Genomic DNA, 22,648 nt, shown 5'->3' on the forward strand with positions numbered 1-22,648 from the left:
GGCCCCATCCTCTTGACATCCTCCATTCAGATACTTATACACATTGATGAGATCCCCCTTCAGGTTTCTCTTCTCCAGGCTGAACAGGCCCAGCTCTCGCAGCCTTTCTTCATAGGAGAGAGGCCCCAGCACCTCCATCATCTTGGTAGCCCTTCGCTGGACTCTCTCCACTAGTGCCATGTGTATCTTGTACTGGGGAGCCCAGCTCTAGACCCAGTACTCCAGGTGAGGCCTCACCTGGGCTGAGTAGAGGGGCAGGATCGCCTCCCTTGACCTGCTGGCAACACTCTGTCTAATGCAACCCTGGATCCCATTGGCCTTCTTGGCCACAAGGGCACATTGCTGGCTCATGGTCAACTAATCGTCCACCAGGACTCCCACCGCTTGTCCACCACTAGATACAGGCCTCCAACTAGACTCTGCACCACTAATCACAACCCTCTGAGCTCTGCCATTCAACCAGTTCTCAATCCACCTCACTGTCCACTCATCCAATCTATGCTTCCTGAGCTTGCCCAACAACAGACAGAAATAAAAAACATCCCATTTTGCAGATGGGGAGTTGAACCATGCATCTCCTGTTCATGGAGATGCACAGTGAAAATTAGCCCTTCCACTCAAAAAAGACAGACTATTATTTTCACCTGGATCAGAACGCTGATCTGACTTACCAACTGACAGCAAAAATGCTAACATTGAGAAGTCAGGCAGACAGACCACTCTTTCAACAGCAGCTCAAGCTTACACTGATTATGACCCCTCTGCAAGCACTAGTTCATCAAACACTTGAGAGTTTACATAAACCAGCACTGTTTTTGAAGAAAGCAGCTTTGACCAAGGCTCAAAGGTTTCATCCTCATATTCCACCCTCTTCTTTGTACTAGCAAAAGCACCTATATGGCTATGAAGTAAAATAGACTGGGAAACTGATCCGGCTAAAAAGCAGTCCAGAAGGAAAGGCTTTATTCTTCAGCTGGATCAGTTCCCCAACCCAGTGTGTCGTATGACTACACAGCTATTTGTGCCAACACATGGGATGGGGCAGTGTGGAGAAGGAAATGAGCAGCTAAAGGAACAACACGACTGCTTTGTTTGGCAGCCGGACCAAGTTATGGTAGCTTAAAGTGTTCACAACCTTAAATTTCTCTGTGGTTCAACTCCCCATCTGCAAAATGGGATATTTTTTTGTTCTGTGCATTGTCTTTGTGGTCAGTTTCAATACCAGAAAGAGCAAGAATAATCCCATATCATGAGTTTTCTAGAGCACACAGCATAACTGGGCTTTGACCTTAACTGGGTCATGAAGGTCTTTATTAACAAGAGCATGAGCAGCTGCTTTCTCGACTACTCTTTTGCTTTTGCAAGAAGAGTGCTGAAAGAATCTATAAATCATTCAGTCACGCTGGCAATAAAGCCATTCGAGATTGCCAATAACGTAGAGAACAAATTATTTATATGAGAACATGAAGTTTTGTATGACTTTTTAAAAATGGTAAGTAAAGATAAACTATTGATCCTGTATAGCCATTAAAGACCTTTGACAATCTTTACAGTATTTTCACCGTCTTTACACTATTTTCAGGATCTTTACAATAATTTTAGAATCAACTGGTCAAATTTCAGCTCAGCTGATGTACACCCATCCCTGTAGTTTGAATTGGATAGTATATGAACAATTCATTCCCCTATAATATTACACATTCTTGCTGTTATCCATATTCTGTTATCTACAATAAAAGAAATTTTATTTCATTGGCAGATAAAGCCTTTTTTAATGTTCATGTGCTACACAAGCGTATCTCAAAGCACAGTACAAAGTGCAAGAGAAATGCACATTTGTGACATGTACAAATGTTTAAAGAACTAATCGGATGATGAATGTTCCAAGTTTCTATCATGCTTTATGTATACATGTATGTTATGCATATATATATATATTTATTTATTTATATTTATATTTATATACATACACACACACACACCCCTACCTAAATCTATGGATACAGACAAATGTGTGTAGTACTTCATTTCTCTCAGAGGCAAATATCTACTCCATTTTAAAAACTGACCAGAGCCTGCATTGTAGAATCAGATTAGATAAGTCTTATTCAGCTATATATTTAAACAAATAAAGAGTGAAAATACAGAAACTCTGAAAATGATCATCTAAAGAAATCCAACTGTTCATTATAAATGTTACTTCGCCCAGCTGCCTACCTTACCTCTGTCCTGAGAGCTACTATCCTCACAGCAGAGACAGTAGAAAATGATGTGCATGTGTAGCTACTCTAGTTACAATCAACCTTATTAGCTCAAACACATTTTCACTGATAACAAAAGCAATGTGCATTGGGAACTGTAACTTCATTAAAGAGGAGAGATGAATAAGGCTGGGCAGCTATACATTAAGTCACTAGCAATAACAGGATTACAACGATCAGAACTTTTATACAGTCACAATTCTGAAACATTAACTTTTAGGTTTAATTAGTAAATAGTGTATTTAAACAAAGATGAAAACGACCATGATAAAAAAAAAGAAAGACTCTGGTGCCAATATTTCAAATATAAATTCATAATAAGTTCTTGGACATCTAGCAAGCAGAGTAAAATTCACACGGAAATCCTAAAAAAATGTTATGAGAAACAAAAATTCTGCACCAAAAAGCAAGGACTTCTGGACTTCCTACAAACATTCTATCCTCTACAGAAAGCAACCGTAGAGAATCCCCAAGTCTGGAGAAGGATTCGGAGGTATTTTTAAATGTACCTCTGATTGGGCACAATCGTACTTCACCAAAAGTGCTGCAAGTTCACTCTGAGCAGTTTCAGCTGCAGCCCGATAGCGATTCATCTGCTCTCTAGTGACAGGAATATCCAAAGGAAAGCAACCATAAGATTCCTGGGAAGACAACACACACATATACACACAGACCAAAAAAAAAAAAGACATTGCATTTTTGAATACTTTTGCCTCAGTGTTTTTTGGGATTTTTAGCTACTAAATGGCAATTATTCCAAATACCTTGTTCCCACAGTAACTGACCCTGTTAAAAAAATAGCGTAAACAGTGACTTTCCTACCAGTGACCACTTTCATCTGCAAGTTCAGTCACCAATGTCTTTAAGGTGACAGAGCAAATTAGCAGAGCCACTTACATGGCTGCTGCGCTACTAAATATATTTTAAAAAAAAAGTATCCTTGGTCAGAGAAAGGCTTTTCTATTCCTTACATAAGCCCACTACCCTTAAAAAGAAGCTGGGTTGCTCGTATATCTATACTCTAGTTTAGCAGCAAGGAGGGAAAAAAAAAAACAATGAGAGAATAGAGGTGAAAGTATGCAATCATTAAGTTATTTGACTCTTCTCTACCCTGCTTCTAGCTGTTGTTCTTCTTGCCTTTTAGCACTTCCCTTTACGCAATGGACTATAGCCAACACGCTGACAAAGCTGTAATGGTGCCGTTTTGAACCCTCAGTGTTTTATTCTTTACAAAGGTATCTTGCAGCGCTTAACCCAGAAACTGTAGTTGTTTTAAATAACACAAGGTTAATTAAACTGATAAAACACAGAAAGCAGGGGAGGGGGGAGTAAATGAAGGCACATCATAGTAATTGTCATATAGAGTTAGAGCATCTCTCTCAGTATTCTCTTTTCAACAGCTGCCATAAGCACATCCCTGAGTAAATACAGCACAAGCATGTAGGATGTTCCCCTTCAACAACTCCATAGCATCCAATTATTTTCAGCTCAGATTATTCCCTGTAGTTTCTATGTATTTAGTAACCTTCAAAGTGTTCCACTTCTACCAACTTATCCAATCTCTCTTTCAATCCATGTAACCTTTCGCCATCCAAAACGTTGCTTGGTAAGGGAGTCCACAAGTTCAGCTTATGAGAATCACTTTACTTTTTAGACTGTGGCTTCTCCTATTTACATTTCATGACCCCTAGTTCCTATGTTGGACAAAATGGTGAAGAATCAATCCTACCAATCTCCTCCGTGCCACTCACGATTTTTCAGATTTCTATTGTATCTCACTTCAGTTGTCCCTCTGTCAAGTTGAAGGGTCCATGCCTACTTGGTTACTCCTACCTGCTCCTCAAATTCACTTTCTGCTTAGCACAACTGTGCTTTTATTTTTAACCTGCCAAGGTTAAAGGTCCTTTCGAACTTCTTCACTTAGACACAACTTCAGCTTTCTGAATGATGCTTTCTTGTCCCCAGAAGTCACCATTGCCATACTGACCTCCTTTCATTCTTTTTTGGGCTCTTTTAATAGATGGCAAGCACTAGTTCTGTACTTCTAGCCCAGCCTCCTTCATGCCACTTGTAAGGCTAGAAGTCTTTTAGCCGTGCGTTTTAAACTTGTTATAACAAGCTTTCTCCTTTATATGTCATTCTCCTTTTTTATAGTAGAGCACAAGGATGGTGGATTTCTTGGCCTTTGATATTTAAATCTTTCAATATGAAAATTCAAACTTGAGGTGTTGATAGGAACTTCATGAGGTAGAACATTTTTTCTAATCGATACTTACTACAAAACTATGACATTAAAACCTTCAGAACAGAACTGTGTTTAAGTGATATTGGGAGCACATACAACTGAGGAGAGAGCATGAGGAGATTTTTATTCCATCATCTCCCACACAGGACTGAGCCAAAACTGCCATCTTAATGCTTCTAGTATGCATTATGAAATGCAAATCTACCCCAGTTCATAACTGCTATTGAAACTAGGTATTCCAAACGAGAGAGAGACAAGATGTTGTTCGCACTTCATGCCGATCAGCAAAGGCATTAGTCTGAAATATACACTCTGTTCCAAGCAAGACTTGGAAATACATACTCACAGCTGTAATCATTTTTGAAAGCCATTTGCAATTTCTTAATGAGCTACAGTTTCTTTGTATGTAATTAAGAAGTATTAACTACATGTGGGAAAAAAAAAGAAAGAACACACATTTTGTATAGGCTTCTCTTACTTAAAAGTTAAAATTCATTCCTTATTGTAGTGTGAATTAGACGAAAAAGTTATTCCTGGATAATTACCTGAAAAGAAAATCTTACTTTGGTATAAAAACTATTTCAGTTCTGAATAGACTATTACCCTCCTGTAACAAGTAAGCTTTTAAATACTATTTCACAAATAAGGATTAAAATATGCATTTTAGTAGAAAAGCAAGAAACTTTTCTGCAGCAGGCTGCCTTAGGAAAATAGCATCACTGAATTCTGACAAGTGATAGAAAAAGCCTGTGAGGGATTTAATCAAGAGAGCAGCCAAATGCACAAAAGGGTAGCTGAGACAGACCAAAACTAGATGGATTTGATATATCAGGTACCTCTGGAACCTGGGTAACTGTTTCATTTCTGGTCAGAGCACAAAGGCATGCAAACACACACACATAAAACTGTATTCTTAATTTGCCTGTCCAAACAAAAAGAAAAAAATCAATGTTCTACAAATTAACAAGCAACTTGGAACAGTTCCTAAAAATACTTAAAAAATTAAACTCTGCATCTGTTCAACAGACAATACAACCCTTACACCAAAACTACTGAGAGTACAAATCATCCTGTCTCACCTTCAGGACATGCCTAGGCTTTAGAAAGATTTTTTAAAAAGAGAAACCCACATCAAGAGGAAGCAGCATACACTGTTAGCTCTGCGTGAAGACACTTCAGACAAAAATTTTGCTTATTCTCATATGCTGTTCAGACTCTGTGAGTGGAACACCAACTGAACCACAAATTGTTTTTTACAAAAAGACTAGTGACTGGCTTGAAGATGACTACCTGAGGTCTCAGAAAGATGAAATAACTGGCAGCTCAGTTGAGACCAGTCATTTTGGTCTTTTTCCTTTCCTTTCCCTATTTTCTTCCTGTAACTCTGAGAAAAGAAAACAAACAAACACCTCCCACAAACCTCTCCAGCAGCCCTGAAAGGATGCAGTTCAGGGAGTGGGCTTCCTGACTGTTATGATTGTTCTAAACTAGATGGTCATTTGTAGCTGTCACATGTGTCTTAATTGACAGAAGACCAGTTCCTGGAACAAATTTCAGAAAACGTGAAAAGCACTGGTTCTGCTGACATAACTCTCTATTGACTGTGTAACAGTTTTTCATGAACGACTGCTACAAAGTGTAAGAACAGGCCAGCTGGTTAATATAATTATAAATAAATATATAAATATAAATACATATGTAACGCCATCTGGCGTTGTTTGAATAATAGAACAGTACATAGCTGATAACTACATATGCTAAAGCTGAAGACAAAAACTGACATTTAGAGCATTAGCTTATTAAAGCATCATAGGAATTCCTAGACAATAGTTTAGGCTGTGAAATCAACACATTTTCAACAAGGCTTTCTGAAGCAGAAATAAAACTTAGCCTCACATTTGCTTCCCTCCAGTACCAAGGCAGCCTTAAGTGGGAGATTATGTACCACCACTAGTAACAGCTATTTCAAATTCAGATGCTCTTAAGAGGTTATGGAGCTTTTCCTAAGAACTCCCTTTCTCTTTTATACCAAGAAGGATGTAGCTCAGACACCTTTCCTTAACTCAGCATTGGCAATGTGCCAGACGTGGAGACAGCCATCAGATGGCTTGATAGGAACGTTCCCAGATATTTAAGGTTTCCTTACATCAGAAACCATGACTTTAAAGGAGCATCCAGAGTTTATAGGAAGTTAATGGGGACTCCTGCACATGGTATCATAAAGTTAAAATGTGACATGTTGCCCTTCTGCTTTCATCTACATCAGCTTCAGTTTAGAGGTTGAGATAAATTAGAAACTCAGCTCCTACCTATTCAAAATAGGTTAAAATATATATATAAACAGATTAACATCCAGTAAAATAACCCCCTTCTATAAACACAAACATAAAGGCCTGGGAAATAAAGTAAAAACTACTGGTTTGGACTGTAATAGAAGACAAATTACCTTAGATTAGTTCACATAATATTGTCAACTCTTTTTTTAAAAATCTTTCTTCAACTCTCTAGTATACACTGGGTTAGATCCATCCAGTTTGATCACATTTGTCTCCCTCAGAGATACTCAGCCGTGCTCTTTCACATAGGAGTTACAACTCAAGCCAGACCGATACATACAGTACAGCTCACGGTCACATACAATATAGTACCCTTTTAGATAAAAGGGCTAATTTTCTCTACACCTTATCATCATTCTGAGGGAGTAAGGCAAGGAATGTGCTGTCTCTTTGCTACTTTGTCTGTCTTTTTGCTCTACTCCACTTATTGTTTAACATGGTACATCCACACGAAATTCTTTGATGTAGGGATTTTTGTTTCATTCTGTAATACAACAGGGCTCCAAAACCATGGCTGGAGCTTGGAAACAGTAACACAAAATAAAAACTGTTATATTACTATATTGTTGTATGTTTTCTTTTTCTTTCCCTTAACAAACACAACCACTTCTGATTCTACAGAAAGAAGAATAAATCTCAAAACTGATGAAAGAAAAACCTACAGACTCTTTGCCAAAGAAAGGAGGTCTCTGTTCCTCAGCAACAGTCAATATGAGGAAACCTTTTATAGCTGGAACTTCTGAAACCTACATTTGTCATACAAGACTAGATTTGAAAAGGATGAACTTATAAAGATAGAGCTAAACATACAGCAGGATTTTAAAAAGTTTAAATGAAGCCAGGTGCAAAAGTTGATGAGAATCACCATTTCACTCACTCACGGTTTTAGTGAGATTTACGAGAGCAGTTCTCTGCATCCTCAAGTGCCTTCGTAAATATGAAGCTAATTATACGTTGCAACACCACACTAAAAAAGTTGGCATGATTATAATATTTTTGAATATGCATATTTTCATATTTAAGAAAACAGTATTTTATCTTTTGCCCGCAGCTATCTGATAATTAGACATACTTGTAACAAAGCGTTTCATCGGGCATGATTCTACTGCACAGATAAAACTTATTATGCAGATGTGGCATTTCTAACCCTCTCTGGAAAAATTCGGAACTGTACTATCTCACCAGTACTATTCAGTTTATACAGATTACTCTTAAGACAATAAAATAAAAAAAATGTTAGAAGAATTAGAGGCAATGGACAGGAGAAGCCTTCATATATTATTATTCAACCAGCTCTCATATATCGTCACTCAACCAGTCTGGGCTTGGGGCAGGGGGTCTCCCATTTGCTTTATGAACCTTTGTTGATCACTTTCCATTTGACTGCAAGAAAACAAAGTTTGTCATCTCAATTCAAATTTTAAACAGAAGTTAAACATACATTTACAATTTTTATGAGTAATATCTACTTGGCCTTTTGGCTTTATGAGTAATTTAAATGCAAGAGTTGTAAAACTCAGCTTAGAGACATTCTTTAGATGTACTCATCAACTACATAGGGTTGTTGTTGCTGTGTGGGGATTTTTGCTTTGGGTTTTCTTTTTGTTGTTGTTGCTGTTGTTTTTCTTTAATCAAATAGCAACTTTCACCTTCCTGGTACCCAACTGATAATTGGGAAACTTCACCTAACTCCAAATTAGCAGAACCTCGGTAATATTCAGTAGTTTTATACCCCCTTCCATACTTCCAAAACCTTCAATCATTCAGGTTACTCACTCCCATTCTGCTTTTATCAGCTTTTCTCTTACTAATAAAGTCCTTTCCTGAGGCTCTTCTCTCTAATTTCAACCCTGGCAAACGCTGCTGCAAATGCACTGCCCTCCGCCACCCAAAATATATATAAAAATTTGTACTGAAACAGAAAGACCTCAGTAAAGTAAGTATTGAGCATCACCCAGAGTGATTTGCCAATGCATTTTTCCCTTGCCTCTTGCCCATTGCAGACACACACTAGCCAGGGCAGGAACTACTTCTTCCAGTTTCCAAAGCACCAAGGCACATTAGGGTTGCCATGTCAAAAATAAACAAGGAGTCACAAACCTTTGTTGACTCTGTTTTTCCCTTGAGTCTACAGAACAAACAGAACAAAAAGAGACAGAAAGAGATTGAATTAAAGAGATTAGAATTAAACTGATTCTGTGATATGAGGATACAGGGTATTCAGAGATTTTTCATAGATCTGCTCTATTAAACTATTTCGTAAGTTACTCTCAAATAAATAGGGTAAAACAACAGAAAACTGCAGGAAAGTTTCTCTAGAAGAACAAAAGCTTTGACGGCCTCCACAATATTCAAATTCTCATCTCCTAGCTAAAATAGGCATTTTTACTTTGACTTCTTTGAGTTATAATCACTGCTTCAGCTGCATACATAGGCCTCCTGCAGTTAGCACTTCCTTTTGGCACTGCTTTGACATGTGTTGCTATTGTTCATTTCATCTCTGCTTCTTTTTATCCTATATCTACGCTACAGTAACAAATTAAGAAAAACTAAATCTGGGCAACAAGCTTGTAATTCATCTTAATTGGTTGAACTGCACCTCTTTTTTCTCCTCAGATTTTAAGTTAATTAGTGGACCATTTTAATCTGTAAATTTGTATTGGACTTGGCACGCAATTGGACTCACTGGGTTATCCAATAATTACACATATGAAAACAAAGGACAAAGCTGAAAACAGACAAACCCCAGTGTCATAACAGTTAGTATTCTGAAAGTGAAAAAAAGAGAGATCTTGAGCGTGCAATACTTCCTTCTAATATGAACTAAATTAGTATTCATGGATGCATATGTACATTAAAATGGTTTTCATTTCTGAAAATAAGGCATTTTCTTAATACAGCAGGACAGCTGACTATTATTTGTTGCCAACAGAAGGAAGATGACATCTAGTACGAAGTACTAGGAGACTGCACTGTTGAGGCATTTCCACACAGAATTATCTCTGTAAAAAATCACAAGGAATTTTTCAGTCCCCAAATCTGCAATTGCATCTATGGGAGGCCAAGGTGTCCTTCAAATCAGTGGGGATCCACAGAAAATCATTTTGCATGGGCAGAAGTGCTGGAAAGGGGAGCTTAAACATTGTGTTCTGATTGTAACTATTGCAACTGCAATCAAAAATATAATATTGTAAGTGTATTGTTATCCAGAATCCAATTAGTTTAGTTATTAAAGAATTGAAATATGTTCCAACAAGGCCATTTTCAAAAATGTTTTGTATAAATTGATTTAAAAAAAAAAAGACAAGAGAATACTATTTCAGCATTCAGACAACATTTCATTTTTATTTTATTTTGGAAAATAATCTATTTTAGAATAAAGAAAAACAAGTTTGGGAATACAATTTTTCCTAAAATCTGCAGTAGAAAAAGCAAATCTCTCATAAACAACTACAAGTTTCATGAAAATCAGGGGCTGGACACTGTGTAGAAATTCACTAGTGAGTCAGATGAAGGGAAGGCATGCAGAACTTAGCTATTATACATTTTGCCAGGCAAACCATGCACCAGGCAGCATGCACATCACTTCAGAATAGTCACTGCAGCTAAAAACACCAATGAGTGTCAGAAGGGTGAGCCATCAATAAACAATAAAACAGATTTTGTTAACCCAAATGAAAACAGACAAAATCAAATCACACTCACTTAGGAAAAAAAACTGTTTACAAACAAACCAGCTTCTATGTATATTTTAGATAAGGTTTAAATGCTGTATAAATAATACTTGGCAAAATTTGCCTCCTCCTAGAGATCTCAAAATATTTTTATTAACAATACTTTATTAATAGCAATTTTTAAATGTGCAGGTAACATTTCAAAAACATTTCAGATTTGTCAGTTATTCTTTCACATTATCTCAACTGCCAGAAATGCCTGGTTACTTTTGATCACTTTTCACTCTTCTGTTTTCACTCTTCTGTTTTCTTCCTGCTAACTAGGTCAAACTCTTTGCAGTTTTTGTGTGTGTAATTCTGAAAACAGTTTTCTTTTTGTTATACACCTGTTTTGGGTTTTTTTTTTTTTTAAATAAAGTGCACCTTTCTAGAAGTATATAAAACTAAGTAAAGTGTCTCCAATAGCTCAAATACAGTATTAAAGAGATTTTCTAAATGCTTTTCAGGAGGATACTGCTCAGCCCTACCTTCCTCCCATTACAATAGCCATTAAAAGGTATTACTGAAAGATAAAAATCATTGCCTATTGTTGTTTATTTACTGAAGACGCCATTTTCAAACTTGATGAATGGGCACAAATAGAATTTTCATGACCATCAAAATTTCAGTCTTACCTTCTACTATTACAAGCAGTAGTTAACATGTTTCCATCTTTCATTTTCCTTTCTGTTAAGATATGCTGACCTTCCATCTAAATATAATAATAAGTTTAATATGATAAAAGACAGTAGCCATCTCAAGACAAATACAAGGCAGTGGTATATCACCTTCTGTAAATACTGCTTAATATGTTTTTTGCTTTACTTCATCCTTTACCTGCATGGTTAAATTAAGGAACTTGGATCTCCCCTGGTGCCTTGCCTCACCACTTTTCCAAAATGAATGGTGAGGAAGAACCGATACCTGTAGTCGCAAAATAAAAACGATAATTGTTGGAAACTTTACTAAGACAAACTCTAGAAGGAGTAAAACGTAACAAAATCAAGTGCTTAGGTGGGGATTAAGTGGAATTTCTTTTGCCCAGTGCTTGTTGCTTTACTGGTTTTACTTGATCAGTCCTGAAGTTAGATTACTTTTATAAGAAAAAAGTTTAGATGAGATTTAAAAGTAAACCATCACACAAAGCCAACACACCTGCAGTTCTCCTACAACACCAGTTACATTTTACTGCAGTTAATAAACGGCAAATGCTTTAGATGTAGTTAAATGCATAGGCATATACACACTTCAGAGTGATTAGTGCTGTAGATTAACTATAAATTGAGGCATACAAACTGCAAACCACACTTTCTGAGCGTTGACAGTACGGTATTCTAGCGCTTCCCAGCTACTGACTTTCAGGGCGGCAGGATTTGGGATGGGGTCACTACCAATTCTGTGCCTAAACGATGCTAATGAAAACCTTCCAGTCAGGCACTGTATTTAAACATTGTATTCAATATAACAGCAGCCAATCTTGCAAAGCTCTCAGAAAGATACAGCGTGATTAAAAAAAACACATTTCACTACCGAGGAGAGAGCCAGCTGTCCACGCACCAACGAGATGTTCTTGCCTTGGAGCGGACCGAGTTTGATCCTCTTAGCGATATCCTTGGGCATCTCCTTTAAATTCACATCAAAGCCAGCGAGCCACTTTCAAAGGAGGAAGCAACGTGGAGAAGACATTCTTAGATAACTATGAATTCCTACTACGTGAAAGATACTCCCTTTTTCAACACTTAACAAGGGGTGGGGGGGGGGGAAGAGAGAGAGAGAGAGGGAACCGCTCTTGTCCTTGAATTTGTAAAGATAAGCCGTAACGATCAGCTTGAAGTTAACTCCGCGGTAACCGACGCGGGCCTGCAGCTGTAGAAATTATTTATTAAAAAAAAAAAAAAAAAAAAAAAAAAAGGAAACACCACCACCACACCCACCACTAAACTGAAGAGTTAACTCTCAAGAGCCGCGCTGTCAGGCGCCCGCCAGGGGACCAGCTCCGCCGCCCTCGCCCGGGGAAGGGGAGCTTCCCCAGCGCGCAGCGCCGCGCTACCTCCGCCTCACGGAGCCGCCGGGGGGGGAGCTGCTGCCGCCGCGGCCGCTTCCAGGCCGCGCTGCCGGTCGCTTAGCAACGCGCACGGCGGCGTATCGCGAGAGGCGCCGCGCCGGCGGGGCGCTCGGCAGGGGCGGGGCTTGAGGCGGCTCCGCCCCCTGTCCCCGCTCAGCGGGGGGAGGGGAGGGGAGGGGAGGGGGCGGTGTGTGCCGGCTGTCGGCTCAGCGCGGGGGCGGTGATGGTTGCTGTTGAGGCTGGGACGGCAGTAACAGGGAAAGCGAAAAGTTTCCGTCAGGAAAGACAAATTCCCGAATTTAGCATATTGCACGTATGCGTACCGGAGGAATTATACAAGAGGGGCGGCCCGTGGCGTGATAGCTGGAACGTGATTTCCACCCTCTGTGGGGAAGTACTGAAAACACTTTTATCAAAAGCAATAACATTAGCTCTGAACAGTTAATTGAGTTAAATGAATGGGGGAAGTGCATCTGATTTGAGCTGTTACAGGCAGAGACTTTTTTTCTTTTTCCCCTGGAAATACGACAGCAGCAAACGGCTGCTGTGGCACCACAACGTTACCTCGTTTGAAGTCCGAGCTACGTGCCGTTTAAATCAAAAAAAACAGAGCCAGGCAGGGACGTCAGCAATCGCGGGATTCAAAGCTGGCGTTTGCCCTGCAGAACACGTAGACCTATCGTTAGCACGCCTGAAGAAGTTCCCTGAAGCCAAAGGAAATTGGTTTGGGGCTGTTAACATGAGCTTCGCAAGAGCCCGCGCTGGGCCGGCCCAGCAGCGCCGCGGCGGCCCGGAGAAGCCGTGAACGCCACCAGCCGAAGCGGGCGCTCGGCAGGGCCGCGCTCCGGCAGAGGCACGCTTCCTTCTGCCTTGGGGAACCCCTGCTGCGCGCCGCCCCCCGGCCGCCTGCCCCCGGCGGCTCCCTGAGGCAGCGGGAAGCGGGGGACGGGGACCGAGAGGGTCTCTTCTTAGGAGAGGGGGAGGCAGCGCTCAGGGCCTGGAGACAAACGAAGTGATGCTCGCAGAAGCTTCAAATAAACACTGAACGACGAAGAATAAAATCCCCGGTTTCCCCCCAAAATTCAAAACTAACGCCAGCAGAGCGGATGAAATTTCACGCACGTTTTCCTTCTCTTCTTCGAGGGACTGTGAGACAAGCACTGTGCTAGGCAGAAGGGAAAGCAGGCTGCCTTGCTAACAGCAAAGTATCTCCAGCTGAAAGGAGAAGCCCTCCTCCTCACCTCCCCTCCAATAAACATGATAAACACAGTTAAAATGCAAAGAGATGAACTGTAGCTAGCGTTAAACGATAAACCCTCAGGCATGCAGGTGTGTCGCTGCTACGTGACATTTTACTTTTAAGATTCTGTGAGCTGCTTAATCAGGCTGCCTAAATGCCTTTAGGAGCAATGCACTTTTAGCTGATTTCTCTATGCGCTCTTAATTCAAGGTATGTCACCTTTTCTTCAGTTTCTAATAACACCAACTTATTTACAGTTTGCCAGAGAAGAAAACAGAAAGGCTAGGGGTTTTTTTCTTCATAACATAGCTGTAAATGATTGTTCATTATTAGGGACACATGGATGCCACACTGAAGCTGCAGGATGCACATAACATGAAAGGGTGTTAAAGACTGTTTTGTTACCTGCTGTCTAAGTATGCAAGCCTATACTATTTTTCTTCCCCTCCTATGTGCCTGACACTATTTCACTTTCTGCCAGTGACAGAGAACTCCCTGCCCCCAGCCCAAGTACAGGAACACCTCTGTAGATAACCACCCTATTTTAAAATGCAACTTTGTCCAAAGCACAGAGCTAGACAAAGCCATACCTCTGATGGAATCCACCACACGGAGCAACGTGGGTTAAAGTGAAAAAGACCCTGAGAAAATGTTATTAAGCAGGAGGAAACAACACTGGGAATGGACAAGGGTAACAGCTGAGACCAGCACGGGGCTGAGGCAGCGCTACGGCTCTGGCTATGCAGGACAGACAGCAGGAACGGGGGAAGCCAGATGCCTCTGTCTCAGTAAGCAGCTGGGAAAAGACAGTCACAACCGTGAAGGACTTGAGATGACCACTTCACCCTCACGTGCCAAGGAAGAACTAATGGCAAAATAGTATGGTATAGAAGTGGAGGTATAAAAACGTCTTCTGAAAACTGCTCTTCTTAAGGCTTGCCTACACAGATGGTCCTACTGTTGCTTTAGTAGACGAGTGAAACAAATAGGACATTTCTATATAAAAACTAGTTCTGATGGAGCAGACAGAGAGGTGCAGAAAGGGTAACAGTGAGTTGCACATGCTGCAGGCATCCCTCTGGAGGTAGCCACCCCCTGAACCCAGACCCTAGTTTTGTGGTACTAAAATTACAAAGAGAGCCAGGCTGGAAAGAAACCAGAGGAAAAGAACAGGGTTTCTAACCAAAAGGGAAGCTTGTGCATCCAGAACGCCTCGCTACAGCTCAGAGACATTAAAAAACAAACAAACAAAGAAAAAAAAAACCCACACCCCTCAGACAACTCCTAATTCCAAGTTTGAATTCTGTTTAGTTCCTGGGCCGAATTTAATCCCAAAGTGATATAAATCTAGATTAACACAAAACCTCAATATTTTGATGAGGACACTGTCCCTAAACATTTTTTTTTCTTCTATGCCTTTCATTGTTCTGTTATGTAAAGTACCCAAAATGTGATGCTGCTAGCTAGAGTCCAATCAGAAGTTTTTACAGTTTCATAGGGGCTGATTGTGCTGTTAACCTAAAAGAAAGATAAGACAGGCTGGGGAGCAGGGAGGGAGAAAAGGACAGATTTGGGATTACAAAGGAAATGGTAGAGAAGAATACAGTACAGGCCAAGCTGGTAAAAGCCAGACAGTACAGTGAATGCAAAATATAGACAAAATACTAATGGATAGCAAGAGGGAATTCTTGAGCTATATACACATTAGTTAACTACGCTTCACTGCGTGGCACCTGCATGTTCTATCTTTGTTCCTAGTATCACTTACAATAGAGTTGCTTCAGACCGAGCTGGCAGCTCCGCGGTAGCGCAGCCTACGCTGGCCCTTGCTGCCCATCTCACCGCCTCCCCTGCCGTGGCCGTCCTCTGACCCGGTGCCGAGCCTGCCACGCTGACAGGCAACCGGCTCGGCCAAGAAAGGAGGAGAGTGTTTTGCCACCATGCGCACTGAAAGGCTTGGCACCGAGCGAGACGCGCATCGCCGCCGGCCCGAGGGCCAGGCAGGGATACCTCGCCAGGGCAGGGGCAGGCCCCCTGGCCGCCGCGGTCCCATGGGGTTCGGTGCCGGGGAACCGCAGCCTGCGGAGCGCGTGTCTCTGCTGTGGTTCAGCGGTGAGGGACACCCTGCGCCAGGCCAAAGCTGCTACAGCCACATGATGCAAGATACTGATGCAGTATAAACTCATTCTGTAGTTCAAACCTATTAAATACTTCTGACAGGTTTTATTTGTACTGGCGGTCTTACATGAGACCAGCATAAATCCGGTCTAAGTTCTAATGTCTTCCCCCAATTTTGACAGAAATGTCATCTCACGAGCAGGTTCTGATTGCAACCTAATCTGTCCTGCTACAGGAACACTGTGTAGATTTAGTTCCAAATGATTGTGAAACTGTGTCCTAACTTCCTCAAGCGTGTGTTTGACTGCACTTCCCCATCACTAATCCTACAGTGCCACAGCTGGTTTAAGAGCTCCACTTCAGCCACTTCTACTCCCCTGCTAATGGGTGGAGAACTGTTTTTGTGGCTGTATCTTGCAGTAGATCCATAAAGTTATCTGGATTAAAAACAAAAGGAATATGAGCTTGATAACACTTTAAAATGCTTTAACCGTAGCATTTAGCAAATAAGCCTAGAGTTCTCAGAAGGATTCACAAGTTTCTTTTCCTTTAAAGGGGGCAAGAAATAAAGATCAGGGGAAGGCTAATTCAGAATATTTGACTTAAAATAATTGCAAGGACTCATTTTTATGAATGAGATTCTTTGTACAAAACCATAGCCTGCCATAATGCTGTTACAAAAAAAAAACATATATAGTAAATCTCTCAGCCTTTCAGAGCAAGGAATGATGCAGAATCTCCTCAATCTATGCACCTCATAAAATTACTCTCATTTGATTGTTAAACATAAAATAATAAAAAAATTGTATTTAACATAATCTTTCCATTCCATACTTGTTGAGGAAAGATGCCAAAACTGATCTAGGATATGAAACCCAAATACTGATAGTCAGTTGACACAGAAATAAGACCCAAGAATCTGGTTAGAGAAATGTCTGCCCCTAATCAAATTTTCTGTAAGTAAATGAGCATGGATGTATCAGAATCTTTCCAAAGCTAAAAGTCACATGAGGATGTGGATTGGGTAATACCCCAAAATTCATGTTTCCTCCACTCAGTCTAGTGTAACCATTTATGTTAAGCCTCAGTTTTTCTATCCATAAAATACAGATTGTGATATTTGCTTGGTTCTAGCATTATGTGAAGTGCTAAAATGTCTGCACATTAAAAAAAAAAATTGTATTTCTGTCAAGGATTGAGAGAGAAGAGCCATTACAAAAAGTAAGTTCTTGAAACAGAAAAACTGTTCTAAATTGGTTCAAATCCTTATGAAAGATTAAAAGAAATCATGGAAATATTTTTCAAAGATTATCCCCTTTACCTCACCAATTAAAAACACAGATTTTGGATTTCAAGAGTAAAGCGCATACGAGAATAGCTTGGAGAAGTCAGCTTTGTAACATTTTTTGTGTAGTTTATAGCTAAAAAAAAGAAACTCTGAAGCAATGTGAGAAACAACACTACAAGAATCTAAAGTAGGGGCAAGGTCCTTTATTACGCCTACTGCCTTCTTTTGGCTCTTGGTGTTTTGCAGTTTCAGTTCTTTTGCACGCAATAGAAATACTTTGTGAGATATGGATGGATGGAGAGCAATTGTTCTGAGGACCCCTACGGTTCCATGTTTCTTGGAATTTGAACCTGAGAAAGTCTAGCAAGACACAAGTTAGCTTATGTTGCCTTTCAAAGCACTCAGTATGCCACGGGCCAAAATAACTTTCCTTAAAACTGCATTTTGCTAGCGCTCCAGTCCAAAGACTTCTGAGAGCTAAAGAAAAAGAAACTGTAAATGAATAACAAAATAAGAGCTACTACCCATGGAGAGAAGAGATATTTGAGATCCCAGTGAAAACAGGGAGGTGAGAAAAGCTTACCGGGGCCTGGAGAAGCACTAGAAGAATGATGCACGCAGATGCATGCACATTAAAATAGACAGATTTGGTCTAGAAAAGAGGTCACTAATACACTCTGTTTCTTGAAGAAAGAATTCACAAAGTCCTCAGAGACAAACACATTCTTCTGAAGAATGGAACGATTAATTCCTAAATGAAAGGTTAGCTCTTTACGAAAACAGCATCATTTGGCATTTTATTTTATTTTCAACCTGGTTTCAAAAGAACCAAGTTTTATACAATCATAGTATAAACATACAGGTAAGTCCCTTCTCTAATCTTTTTTTTTTACTCAAGTGTTTGACAAATCTCAAGTAAATCTGACAGAGGTAGGTCAGAACAATGCTTAATTTCCCACAAATGCTGTGAAAAAACAGCACAGAACACACACTGAGATGCCCCAACTGTATGAAAGGCTACAGTATAAATATGTGTATTACTACAATCTGTATTGAAGCTTTCCCCACCACCCCGAAATGTCCCATCAGGAAGTGGGGAGAACTATTAGGTCTGCCCGTTCCCATGGGACAGAATCCAGATGCGGTGGGGGTGGGGGTGGGCAATATTGCTTCATTACCTCTATTGTTTGGAGTTTTTAGTCTTTTTAAAGACTAAGTCATATGACAGTTCCTTAAAAGACAGAGAATCACAATATTTAATATGAGATTTGAAAATTTAGAATTTCTTTTGATTAACACTAAAAATCTTGCCTTTATTAACCTCAAGCCATCAATGCCATACTGAGAAGGTGAAGTAATTTCTAGTTTTAATGCACAAGAATTCCAAATGATTTGCTAAATGCATATACCCACTTCAGACACTAATCATCTAAATGCAGCTGTAGATGAGGTGGAGCAAAATTGTATGCTAGCAACATTATTGAGGGAAATGAAATGTGTTTCTGCAAAAGGAACTCTGGAGAAATGTAGTCTGCAAGACCTCACTATCTTTGAATTTGGCTAGAATAGAGGCCACAAGCCACATTTTATGGATATTTGCCATGGAAGTCACAGGCATAGCTCATCAAGGTCCTCATTTACTTGCCTTCCAAAACCTATCAACTTCAGAGGCACAGTATGTCCCAACACATAAAAAACACAAAACACCACCAAAAAAAAAAACTTCTTCACTGTGAGGGTGACTGAGCATTGGAACAGGTTGCCCAGAGAGGTGGTGGAGTCTCCTTCCCTGGAGATATTCAAAACCCGTCCGGATGTGATCCTGGGCAATAAGCTCTAGAGGTCCCTGCTGGAGCAGGGAGGTTGGACTAGATGATCTCCAGAGGTCCCTTCCAACCTAAACGATTCTGTGATTCTGTAACACCATGCTGCACTTTTTGTCCATGAGTCGCCATTATCACATCCTGCAGAAGAAAAAAATTCCGAAGCGTGCCTTATTTTCAATTTACTTACTTCAAAAGTAATGATGAAATGAAGACAGGACTTACTCTTATCTCTATTCTGATAGTGATCCAGAAATCTCGCTCAAGACTAATGACAGACAGTTTGAGGTAGAGCTCCTACACACAAGCTTGAAAATACAACTTAAATTAGCAAAGGGAGATACTTCCTCTCTAGAGTCAATTCCATTACGCGTTTACAAACTTCAAGGTGGAAAGGACATGAATACAATTGTATTATCAGGAAAAGTAGACTCGCATGTGAGGAAAGAGGAAGGATAATATTGCTAACTAATAACATCAAGTTTTCTTTTCTTTTGCTGGGAATTGTGCCCGATACCTATGTGCCCGTAACTATGGGAAATCTTGTAGTGGACAAGATTAAAAAGGGTTAACTAGCCTGATTAAGTATAGCTGGTCCTCTTTCTAAACAAAATGACAGTCCTTTTTTCGGTGAAATGTTGAGTTTAACCGTGTCCTCATCGCAAGCCAGAACCACGTGAACCTGTACCTTCCCAGCTAAACCTGGAGACACGCTGTGGGGCCAGTACACCTTATGAAGGAAATAAGCCAGTTGGTTTTTACAGCCTTGAAGGAAGACAAGGCACAGGGACGAACGGAGGCTGGAAATACAATATGCATATGAAGGAACTAACCAGACTTGTGAAAGAAATGAAATTTTAACACAGTAATCTGTTTAAGAATGTTTTCCCCCTTATTTCAGTGTCAGAGACAGACTACCCTGTGAAGAAATTTATTTTCATTTCTCAGTAACACAAAGTCCAAGCAATTACGTTCTGTCAGCTCCTCACTCTTAGCATTTCAGCCCACTGGACAATTTTGAATGAATATGGAAGAGGAGAAAAGGTCTTGAAGGTACTAAATTCTTTCATATTTCATGAAAATAAAAGATTAGGCAGATGAGAGAAGCAGTATTAGTTGTTCTACCCAGGGAAAATTGTTCATTCTTATTTGCATGAGGCAATCCATGCAGGAGTTCAACTATGAGACACAATGATAAAGGAAATCTGTCATCATTTTGCGCTGCTCACAGAATGGCTTCCTACTGACACTATCAATCTTTATATGAATCAAAACCCCCATATTCCACTACAAGCAATATGACAGTACTTGCTAATTCAACTGAGGGTTCCCCCCACCCCAGGGCAGCATTTCTGATGTTCGGAACACCAAAAGAGGTCATTGCATTTGTTTTTCAGAAACATCCTAAGGAAGGAAGTACGTTGACTCAGAAGAGTTGATATTATTTCTCTTAGGAGTATAACAGACCAGGGAAGACAACTTTTTGTATGTAAACGGCTTATAACTTCTAGAAGACTGTTCAGTAAACATAGCTTGCTTTTCTCACTTGACACCAGTTTGGTTATACAGCTTTGAATTTGCTATTTCTCAGTACTATCATGGAAAAAGAAAAGCATTTTGGGGTGGTTTTGCTGAAAGTTTCCTATGTTGCAGTAAAATAATTTAGCCTACCCATGAGCATAGGGATATTAAATACCTGTAAGAACGCGGATGGCAGAACAGTAACCAAACATTTGTGTAATAGCATCAGTAGATTACGTTTAGAAATGCCTTTTTATCTTTTAAGGGCAGAATATCTATGGATTGAAAACTTAAAAGTTTGTCCAAGAACATGAAGCAAACAGGAATAACGGAAACTTTTAGGACAAAAAAGTACCACCAACAGTTCATGGTGTAGGGAGAACTTCTCCAACAGGCTTGCTGCCATATTGTAAAGAAATTAAAGAAATATTTTAAACAACACATTTTCACAAATTGGATGATTTTTATTTTAAAATCTTTAAGTCACTGATGATTTTGAGCTTATCTTCTCGCACAAAATGAAAATCTTCCTGAACTTCTGTGGTGCAACTTTGGGTTAACTAGAACAGTTTAAGTAAATAAAACATTTAATGGAAGAACAACTCTAATAGTTCTGTACAGACTGTCACTGTTTTGGAACTAATATTTTATACATAATTTAATTTTTTAAAAATCAAAAGATTTTATGGTGGTAATTTTTGTGCAGTAGAGTGAACATGTTTGACAGAGTAGAGGAAATAGATATGCTTCACATGGAGCAAGAAGTTGAGTACTTCAGCCATTAATGCAAATGCACTATGAACTTTAAAGGAATTATTTTAAAAACAACAAGGTAGGATAGGGTTTAGAGGACATCAGTAACACATGTAAAATATGCAAAATGATGTGGAGATTTTAGTTATGCTTAGTAAAGCACTACGATATTTCCATTTTTGCTGAGAACATACGGATGACTCACAGCTTTGAAAAATAATACTGATAAACTTCAAAGTCCAAGTCTACTAACACACGCTCATATTGGAAGTTCAGAAACGCTGTGTGACAACTTTCAACATTCAAACTTGCCAGCTGCATTAACCTTACTAAGCAATATTAGATACATTTTAAGAGATTCTCAATGCTTTTTAAGGTTTTTAAACTTAAACAAGAACAGATACTGGTATGGAGTAAGGCAGAACCTTTGTCAAAACAGGGTAGTATTAGGAAAAAGGAAAATGTTATGCTATCCACCTCTTAAATCTCTTTCTCGCAAAAGCTCATTGGCAGAAATAGGCTTTACAGGCTTTTATACTAAATCTATTTCACAGGAAAAGACTCCAGGAACCAAGATCTGAACTTTTTTTTTTTTTTTTTTTTAAAGTTGGCTTTTCCAGCCATTGAAATAGTATAATAAAGCTGGACTTTTGCACAAAATCTTATCATTTATTTCAATATTCTTGCTAAAGTTTCCAATCATACAATCAATTTATTTTCCACATCAATTTAAGAAGCCTCATCTTATTGCCTCAAATACATACAGAATTATTGCATACATCTTGCTTAATGACCAATCAAGTATTCAGACAGACATATATAATGCTTTTCAGTGTGTCTGTAACGTTATTTTTCCTATTAGTTCTTCACAAATGGAAGTCATCACTACCGCTCAAAAACTGATTCATAAACACAGTTGTTCAAAAGGTACAATTAAAAAAAATTGAAGTCAAAAGATGTCAGTTTGTTGTGGTCCACAGGATTATTGAAAATGCCCTTATTTTTGCTATAAATATTCAAATAGCACATGGCAAGAAAATACCAAGCATTTGGGTAGAGAAATCAGTAGTCCCTGAGTTATGCTGTGCAAGCATTTTGGGCAATCAGTTTTAGCAGATGTGCAGGAGCAACTTTCTTGAATACTCAAGAAAAGTGTTTATGCTATATTATAACATATGTTATATTATATGCTTTATGCCGTTGTTATAACAGTAAATTGCACCTAAATGCATCAGGCACACACTGCCATTTCATGAAGTTACATTACACAAGTAATTAACAGGAA

The 22,648-nt window shown here is 39.5% G+C and overlaps 1 protein-coding gene across 11 annotated transcripts in view; it reads right to left on the reverse strand.

Annotated features, from left to right (window-relative positions):
* Positions 1-12,687, reverse strand: part of CCDC170 (coiled-coil domain containing 170) — a 49,049-nt gene extending 36,362 nt beyond the window's left edge. Inside the window, exons 1-6 of one of the 11 annotated variants that reach the window (XM_068938696.1) lie at positions 12,606-12,665; positions 12,086-12,208; positions 11,393-11,479; positions 11,191-11,267; positions 8,943-8,970; positions 2,771-2,902 (exon numbers count right to left, since the gene is read on the reverse strand). In XM_068938696.1, coding sequence (XP_068794797.1) covers positions 2,771-2,902; positions 8,943-8,970; positions 11,191-11,267; positions 11,393-11,479; positions 12,086-12,175 — 414 coding nt within the window. In that variant the 5' untranslated portion in view covers positions 12,176-12,208; positions 12,606-12,665. Of the gene's footprint in view, positions 1-2,770; positions 2,903-8,942; positions 8,971-11,190; positions 11,268-11,392; positions 11,480-12,085; positions 12,239-12,489 lie in introns of those variants that run through there. The other 10 variants (XM_068938697.1, XM_068938699.1, XM_068938703.1 and 7 more) reach the window with 10 other exon arrangements.
* Positions 12,688-22,648: the final 9,961 nt, after the last annotated feature.

The sequence above is a fragment of the Struthio camelus genome, chromosome 3, assembly GCF_040807025.1.
Source record: "Struthio camelus isolate bStrCam1 chromosome 3, bStrCam1.hap1, whole genome shotgun sequence".
NCBI lineage: Eukaryota > Metazoa > Chordata > Aves > Struthioniformes > Struthionidae > Struthio > Struthio camelus.